Raw genomic sequence first — 23,655 nt, forward strand, 5'->3', positions numbered from 1 at the left:
TGAAGTCACAATGTTCACTTTCTGTTCCAATCTCTCACCTCTTGTGTGTTCACTAAACTCACCACAGTCACTAAAGCACGAAATCGTCAGATTTTACTCTTAACCACCCTTGTAGCCCCATCATTCTGTGAGGTGCCAGGTCCTATACAGCTGTCTCCATCGTTCTGTTCTTTGCATTCTTACGGCTCTCCCACAGGTACCCCAGGCTCTATTTGGTTTCTTAATTTAGTTTTCTTCCTGCTCCTCAGGCTGGATAATTTCAAAGGACCTCTCTTCAAGTCTTCTGGTCTTTTATTTCTCAAATCTGCTGGTGATCCCCTCTAGTGATTTTTCGTTTCAGTTAGTGTACTTTTCAGTCCAGAATTTTTGGTTGTTTCCTTTCTATAATAGATATAGATATTCTCTTTTTTTTTTTTTTGCGGTACGGGGGCCTCTCACTGTTGTGGCCTCTCCCGTTGCAGAGCACAGGCTCCGGACGCGCAGGCTCAGAGGCCATGGCTCAGGGGCCCAGCCGCTCCACGGCATGTGAGATCTTCCCATACCGGGGCACAAACCCGTGTCCCCTGCATCGGCAGGCGGACTCTCAACCACTGCGCCACCAGGGGAGCCCTGATATTCTCATTTTGTTCATCTTTTATGTTCTTGATTTCCTTTAGTTTCTTTGTCCATGGTTTCCTAAGCTCATTGAGCATGTTAAAATGGTCGATTTAAAGTTTTTGTTTAGAGACTTGCCTGGTGGCACAGTGAATCCGTGCCAATGCAGGGGACATGGGTTCGAGCCCTGCTGGGAAGATCCCACATGCCACGGAGCAACTGAGCCCGTGTGCCACAACTACTGAGCCTGCGCTCTAGAGCCTGAGAGCCACAACTACTACTGCTGAGCCCATGTGCCACAACTACTGAAGCCCGTGCGCCTAGACCCCGTGCTCCACAAGAGAAGCCATCGCAATGAGAAGCCCGCGCACTGCAACAAAGAGTAGCCCCTGCTCGCCGCAACTAGAGAAAGCCCATGCACAGCAATGAAGACCCAATGCAACCAAAAATAAATAAATAAAATAAACTTATATTAAAATAAATAAATAAATAAAGTTTTTGTTTAGTTAGTCCATTGTCTGGGCTTCCTTAGGGATGGTTTCTGTCGAGTTGTTTTTTTCCTTCGAATGGTCCATACTTTTCTGTTTCTTTGTTTTAAAATTTTTTGTTGTTGTTGAGAACTGTACATTCTAAGTGTTATGATGTGGTAACTCTCAAAATCTGATTCTTACTCATTCGGGATTGCTAGTTTTTGCTTGTTGAGTGATGGAGCTGTTACTTTTACAAACTGTTTTTGCAAAATGTGTATTCCTTGTTTTTCTGTGGTCACTGAAGTTTCTGTTCCATTTTCTCTGCAGTTAGTCAATGACCTGACATAGATTTCCTTAAATGTTTGATTCTAGATAGGGAGGTCGGAGAGGGGTATTCCGTCTCTTTAAATCTGATAGATGCCCCCGGGAAAGCCAAAGCTGCCAGTAGGGTCAAATCCAAGGCAAGCATCTGTGCTGATCTGATCCTCAGGGATCCATCAGACTGATCAAACTGTGTAACCGCAAACTTTTTTTTTTTTTTTTTTTGGCCCCGCGGCACGGCACGTGGGATCTTAGTTCCCTGATCAGGGATGGAACCGGCGGCGCCCCCTGCAGTGGGAGCGCGGAGTGTTAACCACTGGACCACCAGGGAGGTCCCTGTAAGCCCAAACTTTTGGAGGACAATGTTTCCACCATCTACTCTGGCATCAGCCAGCTTCTTCAGGAATGCAGGCTGCTATCCATACAGCTGCAGCACGTCTGAGGAATGAGGGATATTGACTAGTTTGCACATGTTGCTCACTTGTGAAAGATCAGCAACCATTCCCTTCATTGTTATAAGGACTCCTCTGGTTGTTAAAAGTTTCTGGTCATGTTCCAAGTTCCAAAATAGTTGATTTCTATCTTTCTTTGTAGCTCAATGATTGCTTTGGTGAAGGGACAAACCCCTAGTTCCTACTCTGCCATTTTGTGTGACACCACTCTGAGTCATATTTTTAAAAATACATATTCTGATAATCTGTTTTCTTAATTGGTCTGTTTAGATGATTTACATTTAATATAATTTTTGATTGGTTAGGATTTAAGTCTGCCATTTTACTTATTTTCTGTTTATTCCTTCTGTTTTTTTGTGCCTCCTTTTCCCTTTTCTTGCCTTCTTATGGGATACTTGAACATTTTTTAGTATATCATTTTAAGATGGCTATAGATTTTTAAAATATAGCTCTCTTGTATAGGTTTTCAGTGGTTGCTGTTGAGATTACATTACACATACTTATGATAGGTTACTAGTATCAACTTTTTACCAGCTCAAGTGAATGTAGAAACTTTACCACCTTTAGGTCCCTTTTTTCTTCCTTTACGACATTATTGTCTTAAATTTTACCTCTACATACATTGAGAACCATGTGAGACAATGTTATAATTTTGCTTTCATCCATCAAACATAACTTTAAAAATTCAAGAGATTATATCCACACAGATATTTACCCTAAAAATTGCTTTTTCTTCATTTCTGATGTTTCAAGCTGCTGTTATTTTCTTTTCATTTGGAGAACTTTTCCTTTATCACTTCTTTCAGAGCAGATCTGATAGTGGCAAATCACTTCATTTCCTTCATCTCTTAATATCTTTATTTCACCTTCATTCCTGAAAGATATTTTCACTGGATACAGAATTATGGGTTGTCATTCTTTTCTTTCAGCACTTAAAAAATATTTTGCCACTTTCTTCCCTCCCCCATGGTTTCTGATGGGGAATCTGTAGTTTTTCATATTGTTCCTTCTCTGTAGGTAATACTTTGTTTCTCTCCAGCTGCTTTCAGATTTTTCCTTTATTTTTAATTTTCAGACATTTGATTATGATGTATCTGGGTGTTGATTTATTTGAGTTTATTCTTTTAGGGTTTGCTCAGATTTTTGAATTGGTAGGTTTATGTCTTTTACCAAATTTGGGAAGTTTTCAGCCATTATTTCTTCAAATATTTTTTGTGCACTGCACTCTTTTTCCTCTCCTTCTGGGCCTCCAGTAACATGAGTGTTAGATCTTTTGTTATTGTCCCATAGGTACTTATTCTTTTTTTTCTGTTTTGTCTCTTTTGTTCAGATTGGATCATTTCTACTGATACATCTTTAGATTCACTGATTCTTTCCTCTTAAATCTCCATTTTGCTATTGAGTCCATCCAGTGAATTTTTTACTTATTTTAATTTTTCGTTCTGAAATTTCCATCTGGGTGGTTAGATATTTTTCTTTGATGAGACTTTCTATTTTTCAGTGTTTCAAGAGCATTCATAATTATTTCTTGGAATATTTTTATGACAGCTGCTCTAACATCCTTGTTCAATAATTCCAATATCTTTTTCACCTTGCAGTTGGCATTTGTTGATTGTCTTTTCTCATTTGAGTTGTTTTTCTTGGTTCTTAGTATGAGGAGTAATTTTTTATTTTATCATGGACATTTTGAATATTATGAGGCTCTAGTTTTTATGTAAATCTTCTATTTTAGCAGGAAGTCAATATCAATATGTTTATATTCAGAATGCACATTCTGGTCCAATTTTGTGGGCTCTGGTTTGAAGACCAATTTCGTTTTCACAGCCTTTGCAGAGCAGTTCTGGCCTGCCCCACTTGCGTGCTACCCTGAGGCCGATTTGAAACCGCAGAGTATTCCCCATTGTAGTTCAATACCCAGAGCTTTTTCTGTGTTGATACTAGTTGGTTTCACACATGCACTGCTTGGGAAGGCATGACCAGTACTTCATACACATGTTTAGAGAATCCCTTTTTCTAGCTCCCTACTCTCTATTTGAGAGGGGATGAGGTGCCACTTTTTACAGTTATTCAATTAGTGCAGGTTGTGGATAGCCAACAGGGCTCCTCCCCACAGTCCCCAGTACCTGGTAGGGAGGGGAGAGATGCCACCTCTGCTTTGCTGGTACAAGATGGGGATGGTCAACAGGGCTTTGTCCCACAGTCTCTGCAGTACCAGGTGGGGAGGAAGAAAGGTATGGGTTCTTTTGTGGTGTTTGCCTCAAGTAGGGTGGCTGTAACCATCCTGCAGAGCTACCCTCCTCATGGCCATTTGCTGGACAGAATGGGCTTTTTTTTTTTTAATATTGATTGATTGATTGATTTGGCTGCGCTGGGTCTTAGTGGTGGCACTCGGGATCTTCGTTGCTACGTGTGAGATCTTCGTTGTGTCATGAAGGATCTTTAGTTGTGGCATGTGGGATCTAGTTCGCTGACCGGGGATCGAGATTGGGCCCCCTGCATTGGGAGTGCAGAGTCTTAACCATTGGACCACCAGGGAAGTCCCAGAATGGGCTTTTCTTAGGGCTTGGTTTTTATGGTTTTTTTCTTTTGTTTTGTTTCGGGAGGGGCTTGTTGGCATTTTTCTAGCTGCAGACTGCTCTAACACCCAAGCCAAAATATATAGGAGGCAAAACAAACAAACAGACCACCCAGGGAACTCACCACTGAGTTGTCCCTTGAGGCCCTAGCCAGTTTGCCTTCTTTTCTCCACCTTTTGAGAGGTTTTTTGATGGTTGTATCATGTATTTTGAACAGGAATTTTGGTTGTAATTAGCAAGAGGAAGATGATGGAATGTGCATACTCCATCTTCTATGGAACTGGAAACAACATAAGGCATTTAAAATTGTTTTCTTGATAAGTTTTAGAGCGTAACTTCTCATTTTAGTAACAGTACATTTGTTCCTGTATAATGAAGAATCGTACCCATTTTGTGTATTATGTCACATGGTCTCATACTGCAGCAGCCAGTAAAAACCTAACTCCAGTATACAACCCAGACCATCTTCCTAAAGAACTCTACTCTTCAGCCCCTCTGCCTTGGTACTCTGGGCTCATTAGACCTCTCCAGATCTTCTTCCTCGTTTCATTTGTCCATTTGGGCCCTCTTCTCCAGGTGGGCAGCTGTAGCCTTTCAACCCTTGATGAACTTACGGTAGGACTGTTGGGAAGATTAAATAGATTAATACACGTCAGGCACTTAAAGCAGCAGCTAGCATAGAATAAGCAGTCCTTAAATCATAGTAGTGGTTGTTATACCCTCAATTTGGCATAGCCTCAGCTTTAAGTAAAAGAAACCCAAACTGGGCTTCCCTGGTGGCGCAGTGGTTGAGAGTCCGCCTGCCGATGCAGGGGACACGGGTTTGTGCCCCGGTCCGGGAAGATCCCACATGCCGCAGAGCGGCTGGGCCCGTGAGCCATGTGCTGAGCCTGTGCATCCGGAGCCTGTGCTCCACGACGGGAGAGGCCACAACAGTGAAAGGCCCGCGTACAGCAAAAAAAAAAAAGAAAAAGAAAAAAAGAAAAAAAAGAAACCCAAACTGTCTATGGTGTCCCACCAAAGTAGGGAAGTCAGATTTTTGTCAGCTTCAGTTTGAAGATGAAATTCACTCATGCAAACATTTATTGAATGCTCACCATGTTGAGTATCAAAAGATGAACAAATAAGACACAATCCCTTTCTTCAAAGAGCCCAGAGACTAGAGTGGGGAGTAATGTATATGTGAATGAGCACAATTAAGTAAATAAATGCAACGAGGGGCTTCCTTGGTGGTGCAGTGCTTGGGAATCCACCTGCTAATGCAGGGGACACAGGTTCAAGCCCTGGTCTGGGAAGATCCCACATGACACAGAGCAACTAAGCCCATGTGCCACAACTACTGAGCCTGTGCTCTAGAGCCTGTGAAGCCACAACTACAGAGCTGCATGCCACAACTACTGGAGCCTGGGCGCCTAGGGCCCATGCTCCACAACAAGAGAAGCCACCACAGTGAGAAGCCCGCGCACCACAAAAAAGAGTAGCCCCCCATCGCCGCAACTAGAGCAAGCCTGCACGCAGCAATGAAGATACAACGCAGCCAAAAATAAATAAAAATAAATAAATTTACATTTAAAAAATGCAGTGAAAATAGTCTGTGCAAGATAATGGAGACACCAGGGTGGGAGTGGCCATGTGTTTGGGGTTGAGGAAGGGTTCACGGAGGTGGTAACACTTAGGCTGAATCTTGGAAGGTAAGTAGCTTTTGCCCTGGTGAATAAAGGCATTTCATGCATAAGCAGGAGGAACACAATTTCAGAAGCTTAAATCAGTGTGGCAGGTGGTTTAGTACCCACATAATCTGTCACATGTCTGCAGTTGGATTGAAATTGTATGTTTAGAGAAGCACACGAGAGAGACTCTAACCTGATTTCCAAGGTCCTTCATGATCTAGTCCCTACTTAATTTTCTAGCTTTTTTTTTAATCGATTCTTTTTGTTCTTCTCCAATTGAAGTATAGTTGATTTACAATGTTATGTTAGTTTCAGGTGTACAGCAAGTGATTCAGTTTTACATATATATATCTATTCTTTTTTAGATTCTATTTCAGATAGTTCCCTATGCTATACAGTAGGTCCTTGTTGGTTATCTGTTTCATATATATCTAGTTTTTTCTCTTGCCATGTGCATACAGATATTTATAATTTCATCTTATATAATGTATTAATACCTGCACAGTGATACACAGTGTCCATTCTTTACAAACCTCTTGGATCTGACTCTTGAGACAAGACCAACAGCTGGAAACACATTCAATCCAAAGTATAAAATGAGAAAAAATAAATAAAACATTCAGTCATCGATCTGAATTGAGGACGAGGGGAAAGAGTACCGGGCAGCAGATGCTTATGTGATGGCAACTTAAGTCTTTAACTGTAGGCTTGCTGGATTTCCCCACCTCCACTGTGTTGTTGACATGCCTTGTGGGGTCTCTTTTTATCCACAGCTGCCTCAGGCATAGTTATTTCTACAGACTTCCCTTACTTTATCTGGATGAGACTTGGGCAGATTCAATTTTATTTTCCATGATGGGGCCGCTGGGGTAGGATAGTTACTAAAGCATGCAGCTTTTCCCCAATTTCACCAGTTTGGGAGCAGCCATTGCCTGCTCTGTCTTCTCCAGTCTCTTTCTTCCTAAGACACTGCTGACTGGAGGCTGCTTCTCTTCTCAGGGGATCCAGCATGGAGGGCATGAGCCAAGGCATGTGGTATCTCCCGTCTGTATCCTCCCCTGCAGCACTTTTCCCTTGCCCTCCAGGCTCTCATCACTCCGAAACGTAGCATTCAAACACATCAGCCTCTTTGGACTGCAACCTTTACACCTGTTGATTCCTCTACCTAAAGCTCTTTCCAAGGCTCCTCTTAGCACTTCACCCCCTCAGCCAAAGACAAGACTTCCTCACAGAGGCCTTTGCTGACTGACCCCCTAGGCTAAGTTATACCCCCTTCCTATGCTATCATGACAGCCTGTGGCAGACTGAATTTTCTGAAGATGGCCACAGTAATATTTCCCATCACATATGCTCATCTTACAATATAACCTTAAAGCTTCTTCCATCGAGTGGTGGGAGGTATGTCTCTTCCCCTTGAACCTATGCAGATCTTTATGATTGCCTTAACCAAGTAAGGTAGGACAGAATTGACTCTATGGTACTTCCCTGGCTAGGTCATCAAAATGCTGTGTGCTTCCACTTTTCTATCTGGGAATGCTGGCTCTTAGAACTAAGCTGCCATACTCCAAGGAAGCCCAAACTAACCCACGTGGAGAGACAGCAGGGAGAAGAAATGTGTACATGTTCCCGGCCCACAATTCAGCAGATGTCCCAGCTGACAGCCATTACCTACGTGCGTGAAGAGGCCTCTAAGTGATTCCAACCCCTTACCATCAATCACCCCCAGCCTTTCAGTCTTCCTAGTTGAGCTCTCAGATATTGCGGAGCAGAAACAAGCTAGAATCAAAGAATCTCTGAGGATAATAAAATGATTGTTTTGTGCCACTGCATTCTTTATTGGTTTCTTATGCTATTAGTGACCGAAACAGTCTTTACTACTTTGGTAGTTCCAGTGCTTTTCTAACTACTTGTTTAATGTCTGACTTCCCTGTCAAAGTACATCCTCCTTGAGGGCTGGTACTATGTCTGTAGTCCTCATTGCTGTATCCTGTGTAGTGCAAAGTAGGTAGTGGGTGCACAGTAAATAGTGAACTAATGACTAGAAGGTATGTGTTTCTTCTCCTAATGTGGCACGTGTTTCTGCTCCCAGAATTGCTTCTGGCCTGCGGTTCTGTGCTTACCAGGTTGATCCATCCCTCCCCGGGAATCACTTCTTTCTCCCCATCCTGACTGATCTATTGGTGAGAGATGCACCTGGTTGTTTCAGCCACTTTTTTTTTTTTTTTTTTTTTTTTTTTTTTTTTGCGGTACGCGGGCCTCTCACTGTTGTGGCCTCTCCCGCTGCGGAGCACAGGCTCCAGATGCGCAGGCTCAGCGGCCATGGCTCACGCGCCCAGCCGCTCCACGGCATGTGGGATCTTCCCGAACCGGGGCATGAACCCGCGTCCCCTGCATCAGCAGGTGGACCCTCAACCACTGTGCCACCAGGGAAGCCCTCAGCCACATCTTTAACTTACAGGTGGTGCCTATAATGGTTCACGCCACCTCTGCAGGGAAAAGGGTGGAAACAGTGAAGAAACAGGAGGCTAGGAGTTCCAAAGACAAACTTGATCCATTTTTTAATTCTGTTAACAACAGTCTTGAGAGAATAAATACAGATCTTACGTAGTTTGGTATTTTGTCCTTTCTGACAGTTCTTCACTGATAGTACGGTTGTTGGAGTTAACACGACTACTGCGCCATTGTGGACGAGCTTCAGGCTGCCCTCTAGTGGGAAGCAGCACAATAAAGTCCTATACGTATTACACCCTGAGGCATCCTGGACCTCTGCAGTGAAGAAAATTAGTGTAAGAACCAACTGTCTTGTTGACTATGTATAATCAGCACTTATGATACTACTTGGCATTTAGTAGGAGCTCAACTAATATTTATTGAACAAACTAACCAACACGCACTGTTTATGAGCACTAGCACGTTTCTTGAGACCCTACTATGTTTAAGACAAGCCAAGCACTGTAGATGATGTAAATCAGGGCCAGGTAATAAATATTTTAGGCTTAGAGGCCATGCGGTCTCTGTCACAACTACTCCACTCTGCTCTTGTGGTGGAAAAGCAGCCACAGACCATACAAAATCTAATGTGTCTCAGTTCCAATGCAACTTGATTTTTAATGAGTAGAATACGATAGAAATGGTGGTGTGAGACACAAGATTAAGGCCTAAAAGGCATTGTGGCTTTCCCCTTTCTTGCTCTCCCTTGGATTACTTGCTCTGTGAGAAGCCAGCTGCCTTGTGGTGAGGACACTTAAACAATCCTATGGCTAGGTCCACATAGTGGGGAACTGAGGCCTTCTGCCAACAGCTGGCAAGGAACTGAGGCCTCCTCCAAATAACCAGGCAAGTGAGCTGTCTTGGAAGCGGATCCTACACGTGACTGCAGCCCTCACTGATGTCTTGACAGCCGCCTCATCATCCTGAGCTAGAACCACCCACTTAGGCCCACTCCCAAATTCCTGGCTCTGTAAGAAAGCTTTGTTGATTTAAGCTACTAAATTGTGGGGTAATTTGTTATGCAGTGACAGATAACATACATCCAGTGTTCCAGCATCTTCCCCATTGGATTACAGTGGTGCCACTATAGAACATCAGTTGACCACATGTCTTTTTCTGGATATTCTCTTCTGTTCCATTAAGCTATATGTCTGTGAGGTTTTTTTCTTTTTTTTTTAATTGGAGTATAATTGCTTTACAATGTCGTGTTAGTTTCTGCTGTACAACGAAGTACATCAGCTATATGTATACCTATATCCCCTCCCTCTTGGACCTCCCTCCTGCCGCCCCCACCCCATCGCACCCATCTAGGTCACCACAGAGCACCGAGCTGAGCTCCCTGTGCTATACAGCAGGGTCCCGCTAGCTATCTATTTTACATATGGTAGTGTATTTATGTCAAACCTAATTTCCCAATTCGTCCCACCATCCCCTTTCCCCCCGTGTCCACATGTCCATTCTCTACGTCTACATTCCTGCCCTACAAATGGATTCATCTGTACCATTTTTCTAGATTCCACATATATGCGTCAATATACGATATTTATTTTTCTCTTTCTGGCTTACTTCACTCTGTATGACAGACTCTTGTTTATGCCAACATACTGTCTCGATTACTATAACTTTTGCTGTAGTCTTGAAGTCAGGTGGTGTAAGTCCTCCAATTTTGTTATTATTGTTTCTTTTGTCAAAATTGACTTGGCTATTCTGGGTTCTTTGCATGTCCATATAAATTTTAAATCAGCCTGTCAATTTCTAGTTAAAAAACCTACTGAGATTTTCACTGGGATTGTACTGAATCTATAGATCAATATGAGGAAAATGGCTATCTTCATGTTGAATATTCCAATCTGTGAACATGTATCTCTCCATTTATTTAGATCTTTAATGTCTCTAAAAGATTATTTGCAGATTTACTGTAACGTTTTAGTGCCAAAGTCTTGAACATATATTGTTAAATTTATCTTTAAATATTTCATGTTTTATTGCTATTATAAGTTGCTATCAAACATTGGCTATATTCCATGTGCTGTAAAACATATCCTTGTAGCTTATTTATTTATTTTTGGCTGCATTGGGTCTTTGTTGCTGCGCGCAGGCTTTCTCTAGTTGCAGTGAGTGGGGGCTACTCTTCGGTGCGGTGCGCGGGCATCTCATTGCGGTGGCTTCTCTTGTTGCGGAGCACAGGCTCTAGGCGCAGGCTTCAGTAGTTGTGGCGCACAGGCTCAGTAGTTGTGGCTCATGGGCTGTAGAGTGCAGGCTCAGTAGTTGTGGCGCATGGGTTTAGTTGCTTCGCAGCATGTGGGATCTTCCCGGACCAGGGCTCAAACCCGTGTTCCCTACATTGGCAAGCGGATTCTTAATCACTGTGCCACCAAGGAAGCCAGTAGCTTATTTCTTTTATACATAGTAGTTTGTACCTCTTAATCTCCTACCCCATCTTGTCCCTCTCCCCACTGGTAACCACTAGTTTGTTCTCTATATATGTGAATCTGTTTCTGTTTTTGTCAGTTATTTTCTGAGCATGCGTCTTGCCCTGGGCATTCACATGGCCTTCTAAATTCTTATACATAGATGATTATGAATGCTCTGATTACCCAAAGAAACTCTCCCCAGCTTTTCCTCCCAGACTTTAGGCAGTCTGCATTAATCTGTTAGGGGGTTGCCATAACAAAATACCAGAGACTGAGTGGCCTACACAATAGAAATTTATTTTCTCACTGTCCTGGATGATGGAAATCCAAGATCAAAGTGTTGGTAGGGCTGGTTTCTCCTGAGTCCTCTCTTCTTGGTTTACAGATGACCACCTTCTTGCTGTATATTCACATGGCCTTTTCCCCATACACATGCATCCCTGGTGTCCTCTTCTTATAAGGACACTAGTCATATTGGATTAGGGCCCCACTCATATGGCCTTCATTTAACCTTAATTACATCTTTAAAGGCCCTATCTCCAAATACAATTACATTGGGGATTGGGGTTCAATATTCACATTTTGGGGGAACACAATTCAGTCCATAACAGCAGTCCGTTGTGTGTGTCAACTGTCATATTTTGGTATCATGTTTATCTTTGTTCTTTTTTTTTTCTTTAGAATTTTATCTGTATTGCTGGTTTTGACAATTTGGCTTTGATGTGACTTGTTATAGTTCTCTTTATATTTCTTGTACTTGGGATTAAGCTTTCAGAATTGTGGGCTTATATTTTTCATTATGTTTGGAAAGTTTGGGGCCATTATTTCTTCTTGTATTTTTCCATATCGCTACTTAACTTTTTGAACATATGAAATACAGTTAAAATAACTTTTAATGTTATTCTTTGCTAATTTTAACATCTGTGTCAGGTCTGGGTCGGTTTGGATCAATTATTCTCCTCTTGACGGGTCGTGCTTTCCTGCTTGTTGGTATGCCTGTCCATCTTTGTTTGGATGTCAGACATTGTGAAGCTTACCTTGTGGAGTGCTTGTCATTTTTTGTTCCCGTATGTTTTCTTGAACTTTGTTTTGGGATGCAGTTAAGGTCCTTGGAAACAGTTTGATCCTTTCAGGCTTTGCTTTTTGATCTAGGTAGGTCCAGATCAGTGCTCAATCTAAGGCTGATTATTTCCTCTTACTGAGGCAACACCTTCCTGAGTACTCTCTACCCAATGTCCTATGAATTATGAGTTTTCCCAGTCTGACCAGTGGGAAGAGACACTTTTCCTGGCCCTTTGTTAGTGCCAGATCATGTTTCCTCTAATGCTTTTGGATGGCTTTTTCTTTGGCTTTGGGTAGTTTCCTCATAAACATGTACTATTGAGTTCTGTGCTGAATACTCAAGGAGGAACCTCTGTACATCTCTGGGATCTTGTTGTGCAGTTCTCTCCTCTCTGGTATTCTGCCTTTTAAACTTTACTGCTTTGGTAAATGCTACTGCCTGGAAACTCCAGACAGTAAGCTGTGTTGATTGTGGGGCTCATCTCATTTAGTTCCCAGCTATCGGTGATCTCTGTCCTTTGTTGTCCAAAGTGTAGTGTCCTGAAAACCACTGTTGAATGTACTTTGTCTAGTTTTTGTTGTTGTTTTAGGTTATAGGGTAAATCTGTGGTCCCTGTTATTCCATCATGGTCAGAAGTAGAAGTCCCTTTCCATGTATTTACATACATTATATTTTAATTCATTTCAAAATATTTTCTAATGTCCCTTGAGACTTGTTCTTTGACCCATAGATTATTTAGAATTGTGTTGTTTAATTATCAAGTGTTTGAAAATTCTCCTTTTATGTTTCTGTTGATGATTTCTAGTGTAATTCTGTTATAGTCAGAGAACATCCTTTGTTTTATATCAATCCTTTTATGTTTAGTGACAATAGAATACTATTGAACACCTTCACCCTTCACTTTCCTATTTCACCATATTCCTTCTCACATCATACCTGACACTTGAAGTGTCCCACTTTCTGCTGTCACAAATGTAATAACCTTACAATAGTATAATTCCATTTATCCTCCCCACAATCCAGCTTTTGGTGATGGTTATTACATCTTTTTCTTCTATATTTGTTGTATTAATTTCACAATATCTCTATTATTTTTATTTGAAACAATCAATTCTTAAATTAAATCATGACTATCATAACCATAGTTTTTTATATTTACTCATTTATTTACCATGATGGTCTTTATTCCTTCCTGTAGTTACAGATTTCTATCTGGTCTTAGCTCCCTTTGTCTAAAGGGCAACCTTTAACATTTCTTAGAGTGTATTTTTATTCACAAGGAAGTGTCTTTATTTCTCCCTCATTTTTGAAGGATTTTTTGCTGAACGTGGAATTCTGGAATGACAAGCCTTTTCCCCTTAGCATTTAAAAGAAACCATTTGTCTTCTAGCCTGTCTTGTTTCTGATGGGAAGAAACATACTTGTATGTGGTTTTGTCAGCTTCATGGATCTTTAAGTTGTTATTTTTCACCACATTTGGGAAATTTGGATGTTATTTTAAAAATATTTCTGCCTCAATCTCACATTTTCTTTTGAGAGTCCAGCTACACATATGATAGATAGCACTATTTGATAGATAGCACATATGATAGATAGCACTATTTGATAGTGCTTCAGAGGTCCCAGAGGGTCTGTTCGTTATGAGACAGTTTCTACTGATCTGTCTTTAAGTTCACTGACTTAATTTTGTTGTCTCCGATCTTCTGTTAAGCCTATCTGGTGAGTTTTTTCAATTATTTTATTTTTTAAGTTTTATCATTTGTTTGTTTCTTCCTAGAATTTCCATTTCTTTGTAATTCTTTATCTGTTTGCTCATTAAGACCATGTTTTCCTTTAATTCTTTGGACATATTTATAATATTTCCCTTAAAATCTTGGTTGGCTAAGTCTAACGTTTAGACCGTCTTGGGTTCATTTATATATACTGCTTTTTTTCTTGATTATGGATCACATTTTCTTGTTTCTTTATGTCTACATGACCTTTTATCAAATATTGTGCATTGTGAACAATACTCTGGAGTCTGTTATCTCTCTATGAAGTATATAGATTCTTGTTTTAGTAGGCAATGTAATTACTAGCTAATGATCTTACACTTGTTCAAGCTTGGTTTGGTTTTGTTTTTACAGATCAGTGGAGAGCCTAAATTGTTTCCCATGCCTAGCTTGGTGAGACTCAACCTTCAAACTCTTTTCCTGTGGATCTTGTCATGGTTGACTTAGGCTTTATTAGGGCAGACCTAGAGTAAGGCTAGACTATGGTCTGTACCCCAAACTGTAACCTTTCTACTGTTTCAACTGGATGCCAAGGGTGTTAAAGATGCATTTATGAGATCCCTCCACTTTGGAAGCACCACAACTCCCTTGGCAATGCTTTTATCCAAGGACTGCTCTAACTCTGGTATCTTTGTTCTAATCTTAGCCCCATATACCAGAAAGCCCCATATACCTGCTTTCTGGTGAGCCTCAGGTTGTCTCATGCTGCATATACAGCCTGGCTGTATTATTCAGGGTTCTCCAGAGAAACAGAGCCAATAGGATAGAGGTACACACACACATATTTTTTATTATTATTATTATTACTAACAGGAGAAATTAGGAATTGGTTAATGTAATTATGGAAGCTGAGAAGTCCCAAGATTTGTAGTCAGCAAGCTGGAGACCCAGGAGAGCTGCTGGTGTAGTTCCAGTCCAAGAAGCAGAAGAGCCAATAGTTTGAGCTCTAGTCCAAGTCTAAAAGCAGGAAAAGACTGATGTCCCCGCTCAAAGACAAGCAGAGAGAATTCCGGCTCATCCCTTTTGTTCTATTCAGCCCTTCAGTGGATTGGTTGAGGCCCACCCACTGTGGAAAGAGCAATCTTCCTTACTCAGTCTACCAATTCAAGTGTTTATTTCATCCAGAAATACTCTCACAGTAGTTGCCTCTTAAATTTTTGTCCATTTGTATAGTTGTTTATGGCAGGAGGACTAGTCTGGTATCACTTAATCATGGCTGGATAGGTTAATTTTCAGCTGCTTTTATAGTATTTTATTATATGAATTATACCACTGTTCATCCATTCTTGTGTTAGTAGACGTTAGACATTTAGATGTATTCAAATTGTCAATTATACAAATGCTGCTGCAATGACTATCTTTGTACCCACAGGGTTATGAGATACATTATTTCAACTTTATGTGATATTGCCAAATTGCTCTCCAAATTATGTCATTTTACATATCCACATACAGCACACGAATTCCAGTTGTTCCACATCCTTGCCAAAATTTGATCTTGTTGAACTATTACATTTTTCTACTTGTGCAAATGAATGCAAAATGTTATCTTGTTACATCGATAAACCATTCCTAGATTACTGGTGAGGTTAAAATATATATGTACGTGTATGTACATATATATATACACACATGCATATACATACACATATATATACATGAACATATGTATATATTTATTATTGGCTATTGGATTTCCTATTCAGTAAGTTGCATTTGATATCATTGTCCTTCTTAACAATTGGGTCATCTTTTTGTTACTGATTCTTAGGAGTTCCTAATAAATTCTAGTTACTAATCCTTTTTTGGTTAGATGAGTTAGAATCATGTTTTCCTGGTCTTGGCTTGTCTTTTGGCAGCCTGTGCTGTCTTTTCCCGTACAGAAGTGTTAAATTTTAATGTAGTGATATTTATCTTTGTTTTGCTAAATGATTTGTGCTTTTTGTGCATCCATTTCTTTGACCTCTAAACACTGGGTGGGTGCCCCATGGCTCAGGCCTTGGACCTCTTTATCTACATTAATTCCCAAGAAATCTTACTTAGTCTTGTGGCATCTGTACACTGATGGCTTTTACATCTAGCTCCTCTCTTGAACACCAGTAGTATATGATTATTTAAAGGACCCTTGCTGAGCAAGATACTATCTTCCTTCTTCCCTTATTGAAGTTTCTTGAATGGGACGTCCACAGCCGCTGCCTCCATTTCCTCATCTTCTATTCACTCTTTAACCCACTGCACCTTGACTTTGTCCCACTATTTCACTGATGCCAGTACTGTTTGAGATTTTTTTTTTTTTGACTGCGCCGCACATCTTGCAGGATCTTCGCTCCTCAATGAGGGATCAAACCCAGCCCACAGCAGTGAAAGTGCGGAGTCCTAACCACTGGACTGCCAGGGAATTCCCAGGATTTTTTTCTTAAGGAACACAGCCCATACCCTTTCCTTTTCGAATGAAGTTTGGTATGAAATTACAGTATATTGAATAGATAGAAGCAGAATTGCCCTGGCAATGTGTTGGGGAAGAGAAGAACTGTTTGTTTTTCTCATCTCTCCCAGTTGCTCCAAAGGCATCTTTTTCTGAGCCTTTCCTATCTTTCCAACCTCCCTATTCCACCAAACATCGTAATCTCCAGCCATATCAAACTGTTTGCAAACTCTTGTGTCATACTCCTTTCCATCTCTGTGCTTCTGCAAAATCCTTCTTCATCTGCCTTCAACCTGCTTTAAGCCAGTTCTCTTAGCTCAAGTATCACCTCCCAGCCCATCTTCCCCTTTATCATTCCTTCCGTTTTTGTGCCTCTGTTATCACTCTTACCACGATGAATTGTAACTTTCTATTTACACATTTTTCTTCCCTGCTAAACTCAGGGCTTCTAGAGATCAGAGACCCTGTGTTTTCCCCCATTACTCTTTAATGTGTATCAGTAATAGAATGAGTAAATCAATGAATGAATGGCCAAGGAAGCTGAGCTAGGCCAAAGCCTAAATTAGCAGACCACCAAGTTTTTTTTTAAAGTTTTATTAAGATATAATTCAAATACCACACAATTTCACAGCGTTGTGCAACAATCACCATAATCTAATTTTTAAACATTTTTGTCCCCGCCAAAAGTAAACTCTACCCTTCAGTAGTCACTCTCCATCCCCTGACGCCCAACACACTCCCCGGACCTAGACAAACACTAATCTACTTTCTCAGGCCACCAAACTTAACAAAGGTAAATTGATCACAAATCCTAAAAATCTACCCGATTCTGGAGCATAATGTGAAATTTGGTAGATAATTGCCCCCCTTTATCAATGTGTACTGCAGAAACGCAAACTTCTATTGCAGCTTCAGGTCTGATCTGCAGTTTATTAGACTATTAGGCAGTTTGATCGGGAATTTATTAGTACCAGATCCACATTTAATGAGGGTGGATAGTTTGGGTTGGTCTTGATTTTTACTATTGCTGTTGAAGTCAACTCCCTTTAGCAGTTTATACTTTGGCAGAAAACTGAGTAACTGAAAAAACTAGCAGCCTCAGGTAGCAATTGTGAAAGTGCCTGATAATCTCTTCTAGGGTGTTTAGGCCCCTAGAAAATAAGCATTACGTGAGTAGTCGCTTTCCGGAGCTTTTATTTCTAACAAGATTCTTCCAAGAGGCTCACCTCTGGATGGGTGCTGTGCGGGTGTACACGAGGGACAAGAATCACAACTCGGCGTTTAGCGAGGCGGCATTTTCTTTAATGGGTCGGGTCTAGCGCGTCGCCCGGCAGTAGCGTTTCCCTACGCTATCGCTCGTCCGAGTCGCGTGCGCAGTGACGCAGTCGGCGCGCGGTGACGCGACGCGCGGCGCGGTGCACGCTGGGATATTTAAGTCTTCTCCGCGGCGCGGAGCCGCGATGTCTCCGGCGGCTTCGGCGGCTGGAGGAGGCGACCGACGGCGGCCGTTAGCGAGTGTCAGGGACGGCCGGGGCCGGGGCTGGGGCTGCGGCGGGCCGGCTGGGGCGGCACTTCTCGTCCTGTCGCTGCTCGGCCTCGTGCTGTACCTGGTGCCGGCGGCGGCTGCGCTGGCCTGGCTGGCTGTGGGGGCTACCGCGGCCTGGTGGGGACTGAGCCGCGAGCCCCGGGGTTCGCGCGCCTTCTCGCTGGTTCGGAACGCCAGGCGTCAGCGAACACTGCTCGCCTCGCCTCCGGCCAAGTCGGCAGTAAACGGAAATCTTCTAGAGCCGCGGAGCCTGCTGGAAGGACCCGACCCCGCTGAACTGCTCCTCTTGGGCAGTTACCTGGGCAAGCCAGGCCCCCCGCAGCCTGCCCCCGCCCCGGAGAGCAGGGACCTGCGGGAGAGGCCGGGCCGACGCCCACCCGCCCGCACCGCGCCGCCCGCTCAGTCGGCGCATCCCCGTGGCGTTCAAGTTCACTCCTTCCTCCCCACTCCTCTCCTCCGGTCCTCTAGGAGGCCTTCCCACCGGTAAGATAACCCTGATCTTTCCCACACTCTCCTCTCTGTCGACGGGCTTTGAATTAGGGACTTGACTTTCAAATCCAATTTTCTTTTTCATTAAGTCCAAAGTGGATTCTGTGTCGTTTTGCCATCTTAAACACCTTGATGCGTGTCAGTCGTCTCCTGCCCCCCTTTACCCTTTGGAATGAGATGTGATGCCACAGCTGTTTCCTTCCTTTTAGTTCTTAAACCTGTCTGAATTTTCATACAATATAGATTTAGCAGAATACTTGATAAACCATTAAGTATCCCTACTTCTAGTGAAAATGTCTTTATCTTTCGATTGTAGTCATAGAGTATGTTTTGTTAGATTTTTTTTCTTTGGACCACTAAGAGAAATTCTATGGTTAGCCGAGCTCAAAGAGGTGTTCCCAGGAAACACCTCTTTGATTGATAAAACTTGGTAGATAAAGATGATCAAATCAAAGAGACAGTTTCATTTAGTCCCAATAGCTGAGTGATACAAGAGAATACAAAAATTTGGTGAAACTATTAGATTCTTGAAAAGTACATTTATTTGAGAAGATGAATGTTTAGGTGTTATTAGGTGATAAAAATGTTTAACTTTGAGTGTATGTTACTGATGGATTAGCATAGAAGAGTGAAGCATTCTTGAAAAGTTTCTCCCTACACATCCTAACACACACTTTTCTTCCATCGTAGTTTACTTGTGTGGGCAAGGTTTTCAATTTCCCTCTCAAATTGTTGAAGTCCATTGTAGGGACAGCTGTTAAGCAGCTGTCACTTTCTGCCCTTAGACGAAATGGGGGAAAGTTGCCATAAAAGTACCATGTGGGGCTTCCCTGGTGGCGCAGTGGTTGAGAGTCCGCCTGCTGATGCAGGGGACACGGGTTCGTGCCCTGGTCCGGGAGGATCCCACACGCCGCGGAGCGGCTGGGCCCGTGAGCCATGGCCGCTGAGCCTGCGCGACTGGAGCCTGTGCTCCGCAACAGGAGAGGCCACGACAGTGAGAGGCCCGTGTACCGCAAAAAAAAAAAAAAAAAAAAAAAAAATACCATGTGTTCTTTGTTGCTTTGAAAGAGGTTTAAACTCTCTGGAAAATATCTGAACCCACGTGGTTCTTTAGTCATTTAAATTTTCTGACATTCCTTTAAGCTTCTTTGGTATCTCCCATTCTTCACAGGGATTGTGGGACTTTATCACATCGGTTTGTAATAACACCTCGAAGAAGATATCCAATTCAACAGACCCAATATTCCTTGCTGGGGGTACTTCCCACAGTATGCTGGAATGGTTATCACAAGAAGACTGTGCTATCTGCTCGTAATTCCAAAATGGTGTGCAGCCCAGTGACAGTGAGGATTGCTCCTCCAGATAGCAAATTGACTCGTTCTCCGATGTGAGTATTGTCGTTGGAAGAATAGACTCCTATTTGTCCACTTTATTCTTTGGTTATTCCTGTGACAAAGCAGAAAAAGAAGTAGCTGCTTATTTGAATGAGAAATCCCAAATTCTAGTAATTGAACCATCTTTTTGTTTTGTTTGCCTTGGATTGTAGCTTTAATTGCAAAGGGCAATTTCTGTGAGTGTATAAATTATACTTTTGTTTGTTGGTTAGCTTCTGATGTCCAGTGACTGAAGTCTGTGCTATATGGCATGGTAATTAAAATATCTTGATGCTGGAATCTTATCTTTCACTGTAGACGAGAGCAAATTATCAACTCAACACTGTCCTCACCATCAACTAGTGCCCCAGACCCATGTGCAAAGGAGACAGTACTGAATGCCCTCAAAGAGAGGAAGAAAAGGACAGTGGAGGAGGAAGACCAAATATTTGCTGATGGCCAGGAAAATAAAAGAAGGTAACAGTCCCAACAGAGTAATAACAGGCCTCTCAGGTGGGCTTCTGGGATTTGTTGAAATATAGATCACTCTCCAGAAGATCTAGAGGCCAGCTCCAGTTTGTGGCCCTTAGTAGGTCCTGTTCTTTGGCTTTCATGGAAGAGCTTGGTAACAAGGGCTTTAATGCTGTTCATTTCCTAAGACACATGTTAGATAAATTTTGTAATTTACCTTTTCCATAAGTACTAGAGATACGCCAATAACTGTTAGCCATGTTAGCCTCATACTTTTGATACAAACATGTTAAATTTTATTTTTGAGAGAGCATGCTTAAAGTCTTCGCCTCACAATCTCGTGCTGTTTAATTATTTGGGTAACCACCAGTTGCAGTATTGTGATTGTGCTGAGGGGAGTGCTTGGCAAAGAAAAGTGAGGACTAGGGTATGGTAGACTTACTAGTAATGAGAGTAAAACCAATTTCATTATTTTGTTTTCAATAACTTAATGAAAATGGGTGTTAAGGCTTTAACAGGCTGCAAAGGAGTAAGTTAAGGAGTCCAGTCATTTTTCTAATTCAATAAATTGAGTACCCACTATGTGCCAGAGCCTATTCTAGGTAGAGCGGAGAGAGCTTTGAACAAGACGGAGTCCTCATGGGACTTGTTTGAGGAAAAGAGACCAAAAAATAAGGATAATAAAATAAGCAAGATAATTATCAATTATAAGTGTATAGAGATAAAAAACAGAGTGATATAACAGAGGGTAATGAGAAGGAGGCTTCTTTGTATAAGGTGGGCAAAGAAGTGCTCTCTGAGGAGACAGTGGACCCCACATGTAAAATCATTGGCCCCATTACCTAGAGAAGATTGTTCATATCCTATAGGTTCAAAATTGGTCAGCTTTGATACTGTAGGTGACAAAATTGAGTAGGGAAATGTTAATCAGTGCAAGTGTATGTATGTAACGGGAAAATCATGTTATCATGACTAGAGATAGGATTGACAAGTGAGCAATTTGAGCTAATGTCAACTAGCTAAGTAGGAGTGGCAGGGGGTGGGGAGGTGTGGAGGTGGGAGAAGAAATAACTTTTTATGGTGCAGATAGGTTTCTCATGTTCTGCAGGGTGGTAATTTTGCTTGACCCCAGTGAGCCTATAAATGAGGATTCTGTACTATCTTTCCCATGATGGGAATATGCAATGATTCTGTGCACCATGCATAGGCCCTTCTTGTATGTGATATGTAAAGTTTTTCCTTAATAGACTTGCCATATTAACCTCTAGAGCACTATAGGATGTGTGGGTTAATCCCTAAAGGGTTGTTTTTGTTTTCAGTTTGGGGACGGTAGGATGTTAAATTTGTGATTCTGATACTTTGGTGAGAAGTTAGCAAATAATTGATACACCTGAAGAGTTCAAAAGGTCTTGAAGTATTTTCATACTTTTCTTACTGCCTGGACACTGTTAGCATAAATTTACCTTTTGGAATCTTTGGAGTTGAAGCATTCCCCTTCTTGTCTAGCATGGAACCTATGCTTCATAGGAATAGTATAGGGTCCCAAGAATATGGGAATATGATTTAAGGGGAAAGAAAAGTAACTTCATTTAATTGAGAGTTTTTTGATTTGACTAGGCGCCATGATAGCAGTGGGAGCGGACATTCAGCATTTGAGCCCCTGGTGGCCAACGGAGTCCCTGCTTCTTTTGTGCCTAAGTAAGTGAGAATCCATGGGTGAGATACAGACTGTTTGGAAAAAGGGAATCATCAGAGTTACTGTCCTGTAGACTTTCTTTGCTTTTTTGCATTGTTTTATTAGTTCAGGTTCAAATCTTTGAAGTCAGAGAGGAACATTTTGAGTAATTTGCCACAATAACTATCTTCTAATTCCTTTTAATATTTTTTCATTGATATGGATAAAACACACTAAGGCTAAGAGGGTTTATAAATATATTTAATAACCAAGTATATAAACAGAAAGATCACAAGGTTTGTGCAATGGATAAAATGTAACAATATGAAATTTAAGGTAAATATTAAATCTCTACATTTGAGTTTAAATACATTTGAGGAGGAATTGGCTGGGAGGAAAAGTGGCTCAGCAATATGTGTGAAAAGCCTTGTGGTAACGTATATGCTTAATTTGAGTCAGCAGTATGCTATGGCTGCCAAAAAAGCTAATGTGCTCCTAGTCTGCGCTGATAGAAGAACAAAGACTAGAATGAGGCCGGTGAGTGGTAGTCTTGCTCGTCTTAGCTCTTCTCAGATTGTCTGTGGAGTGGGTTTGGTTTGGTGTACTACACTGTAAGCATGTACACAAACTGAAATGCATTCTGAGTGGAGCAGCTAAGATTTTATGGGCTGGTGGTGGGTAAGGCAGTTTTGAAGGGGTATGAATACTAGCCCAGAGGAGAAAAATCTCAAGGAGAATAAGGAAATTTGGATAATGGTCTCCAAACTATGGAAGGACTGTCACGTGAAAAAAGAAAAACAGTTTGCTCAGTTTGGCTCCAAATAGTATCCATGGGTGAAAGTTAGAGGAAATACATTTTCATCCAGTATAAGAATAAACTGGTCCGTGGTTGAGTATCATAACAGGGGTTGGATGACTTATTCTACAGGAAAGATGTACAGGGAATTTCTGTTTCAGTTGGAAGCTGAGAAAAAATGGTTGGTTTCTCTTAACTCTGATTTTTAAAAAAAACAGTTTTATTGAGGTATAATTGGCGAATAATAAACTGCCTGTTCAAAGTGTACAAGTTGATAAATTTTGACTTGCATACACCTGGGAAACCATCACTGCAGTCAAGATAATGCATGCAAACATCACCTCCAAAAGTTTCCCCATGCCCCTTAGTAATACCTCCCTCCATCCTGTCCGCATCTCCAGGTGTCTGCTGATCTGTTTCCTGTCACTGTAGATTAGTGTGCATTTTCTAGAATATTATATCAGTGGACTCATATATTTGATTTTTAAAATATTTGGCTTTCTCTTCTTGACTGTCAGATATATTTAGCCAAACTGTTAATAATAAAATTAAGAGCATTATGCTCTTTTATTAAGTTTGTTTTTTTTTTAAGGAAGATTTTGTGTCCATGGACAAAGCCTTAAAAGAATGTCTTTAATAATACATCTAACTATCTTTTCCCCTTTTTATTAGGCCTGGGTCTCTGAAGAGAGGTCTCAATTCCCAGAGCTCAGATGATCACTCGAATAAGAGATCCCGCACCTCTTCTGTGAGCTCCTTGACAAGCACATACACAGGTGGCATCCCTAGCTCCAGCCGCAATGCCATTGCCAGTTCTTACAGTTCTACTCGAGGTCTCTCTCAGGTACTTTTGTCTTGCGCTGTGGGAGAAATGGGTTCCTAGCATTAATTAATCGATCAGCCAGTGTTTACTACCTGGTAGTTACTACCTGGTTATCTGTAGATATCTTCTGTCTGTCAGATATTGGGATTACCACTAACAGAAGATACAAACCCTTGAGTGATAACTATAGACCAGTGGAACAGAATAGAAAGCCCAAAAAGTAAGGCAATCATAT

General features: G+C 41.6%; 1 protein-coding gene across 2 annotated transcripts in view; it reads left to right on the forward strand.

Moving 5' to 3' along the window:
• Positions 1-23,655, forward strand: part of POM121C (POM121 transmembrane nucleoporin C) — a 49,731-nt gene that overhangs the window by 9,018 nt on the left and 17,058 nt on the right. The window contains exons 1-5 of one of the 2 annotated variants that reach the window (XM_067705881.1): positions 17,647-18,276; positions 19,454-19,669; positions 19,974-20,132; positions 21,744-21,824; positions 23,270-23,441. In XM_067705881.1, the coding sequence (XP_067561982.1) occupies positions 17,708-18,276; positions 19,454-19,669; positions 19,974-20,132; positions 21,744-21,824; positions 23,270-23,441 (1,197 nt within the window). In that variant the 5' untranslated portion in view covers positions 17,647-17,707. Of the gene's footprint in view, positions 1-17,646; positions 18,277-19,453; positions 19,670-19,973; positions 20,133-21,743; positions 21,825-23,269; positions 23,442-23,655 lie in introns of those variants that run through there. The other variant, XM_067705882.1, reaches the window with a different exon arrangement.

This window comes from Pseudorca crassidens, chromosome 15, assembly GCF_039906515.1.
Source record: "Pseudorca crassidens isolate mPseCra1 chromosome 15, mPseCra1.hap1, whole genome shotgun sequence".
NCBI lineage: Eukaryota > Metazoa > Chordata > Mammalia > Artiodactyla > Delphinidae > Pseudorca > Pseudorca crassidens.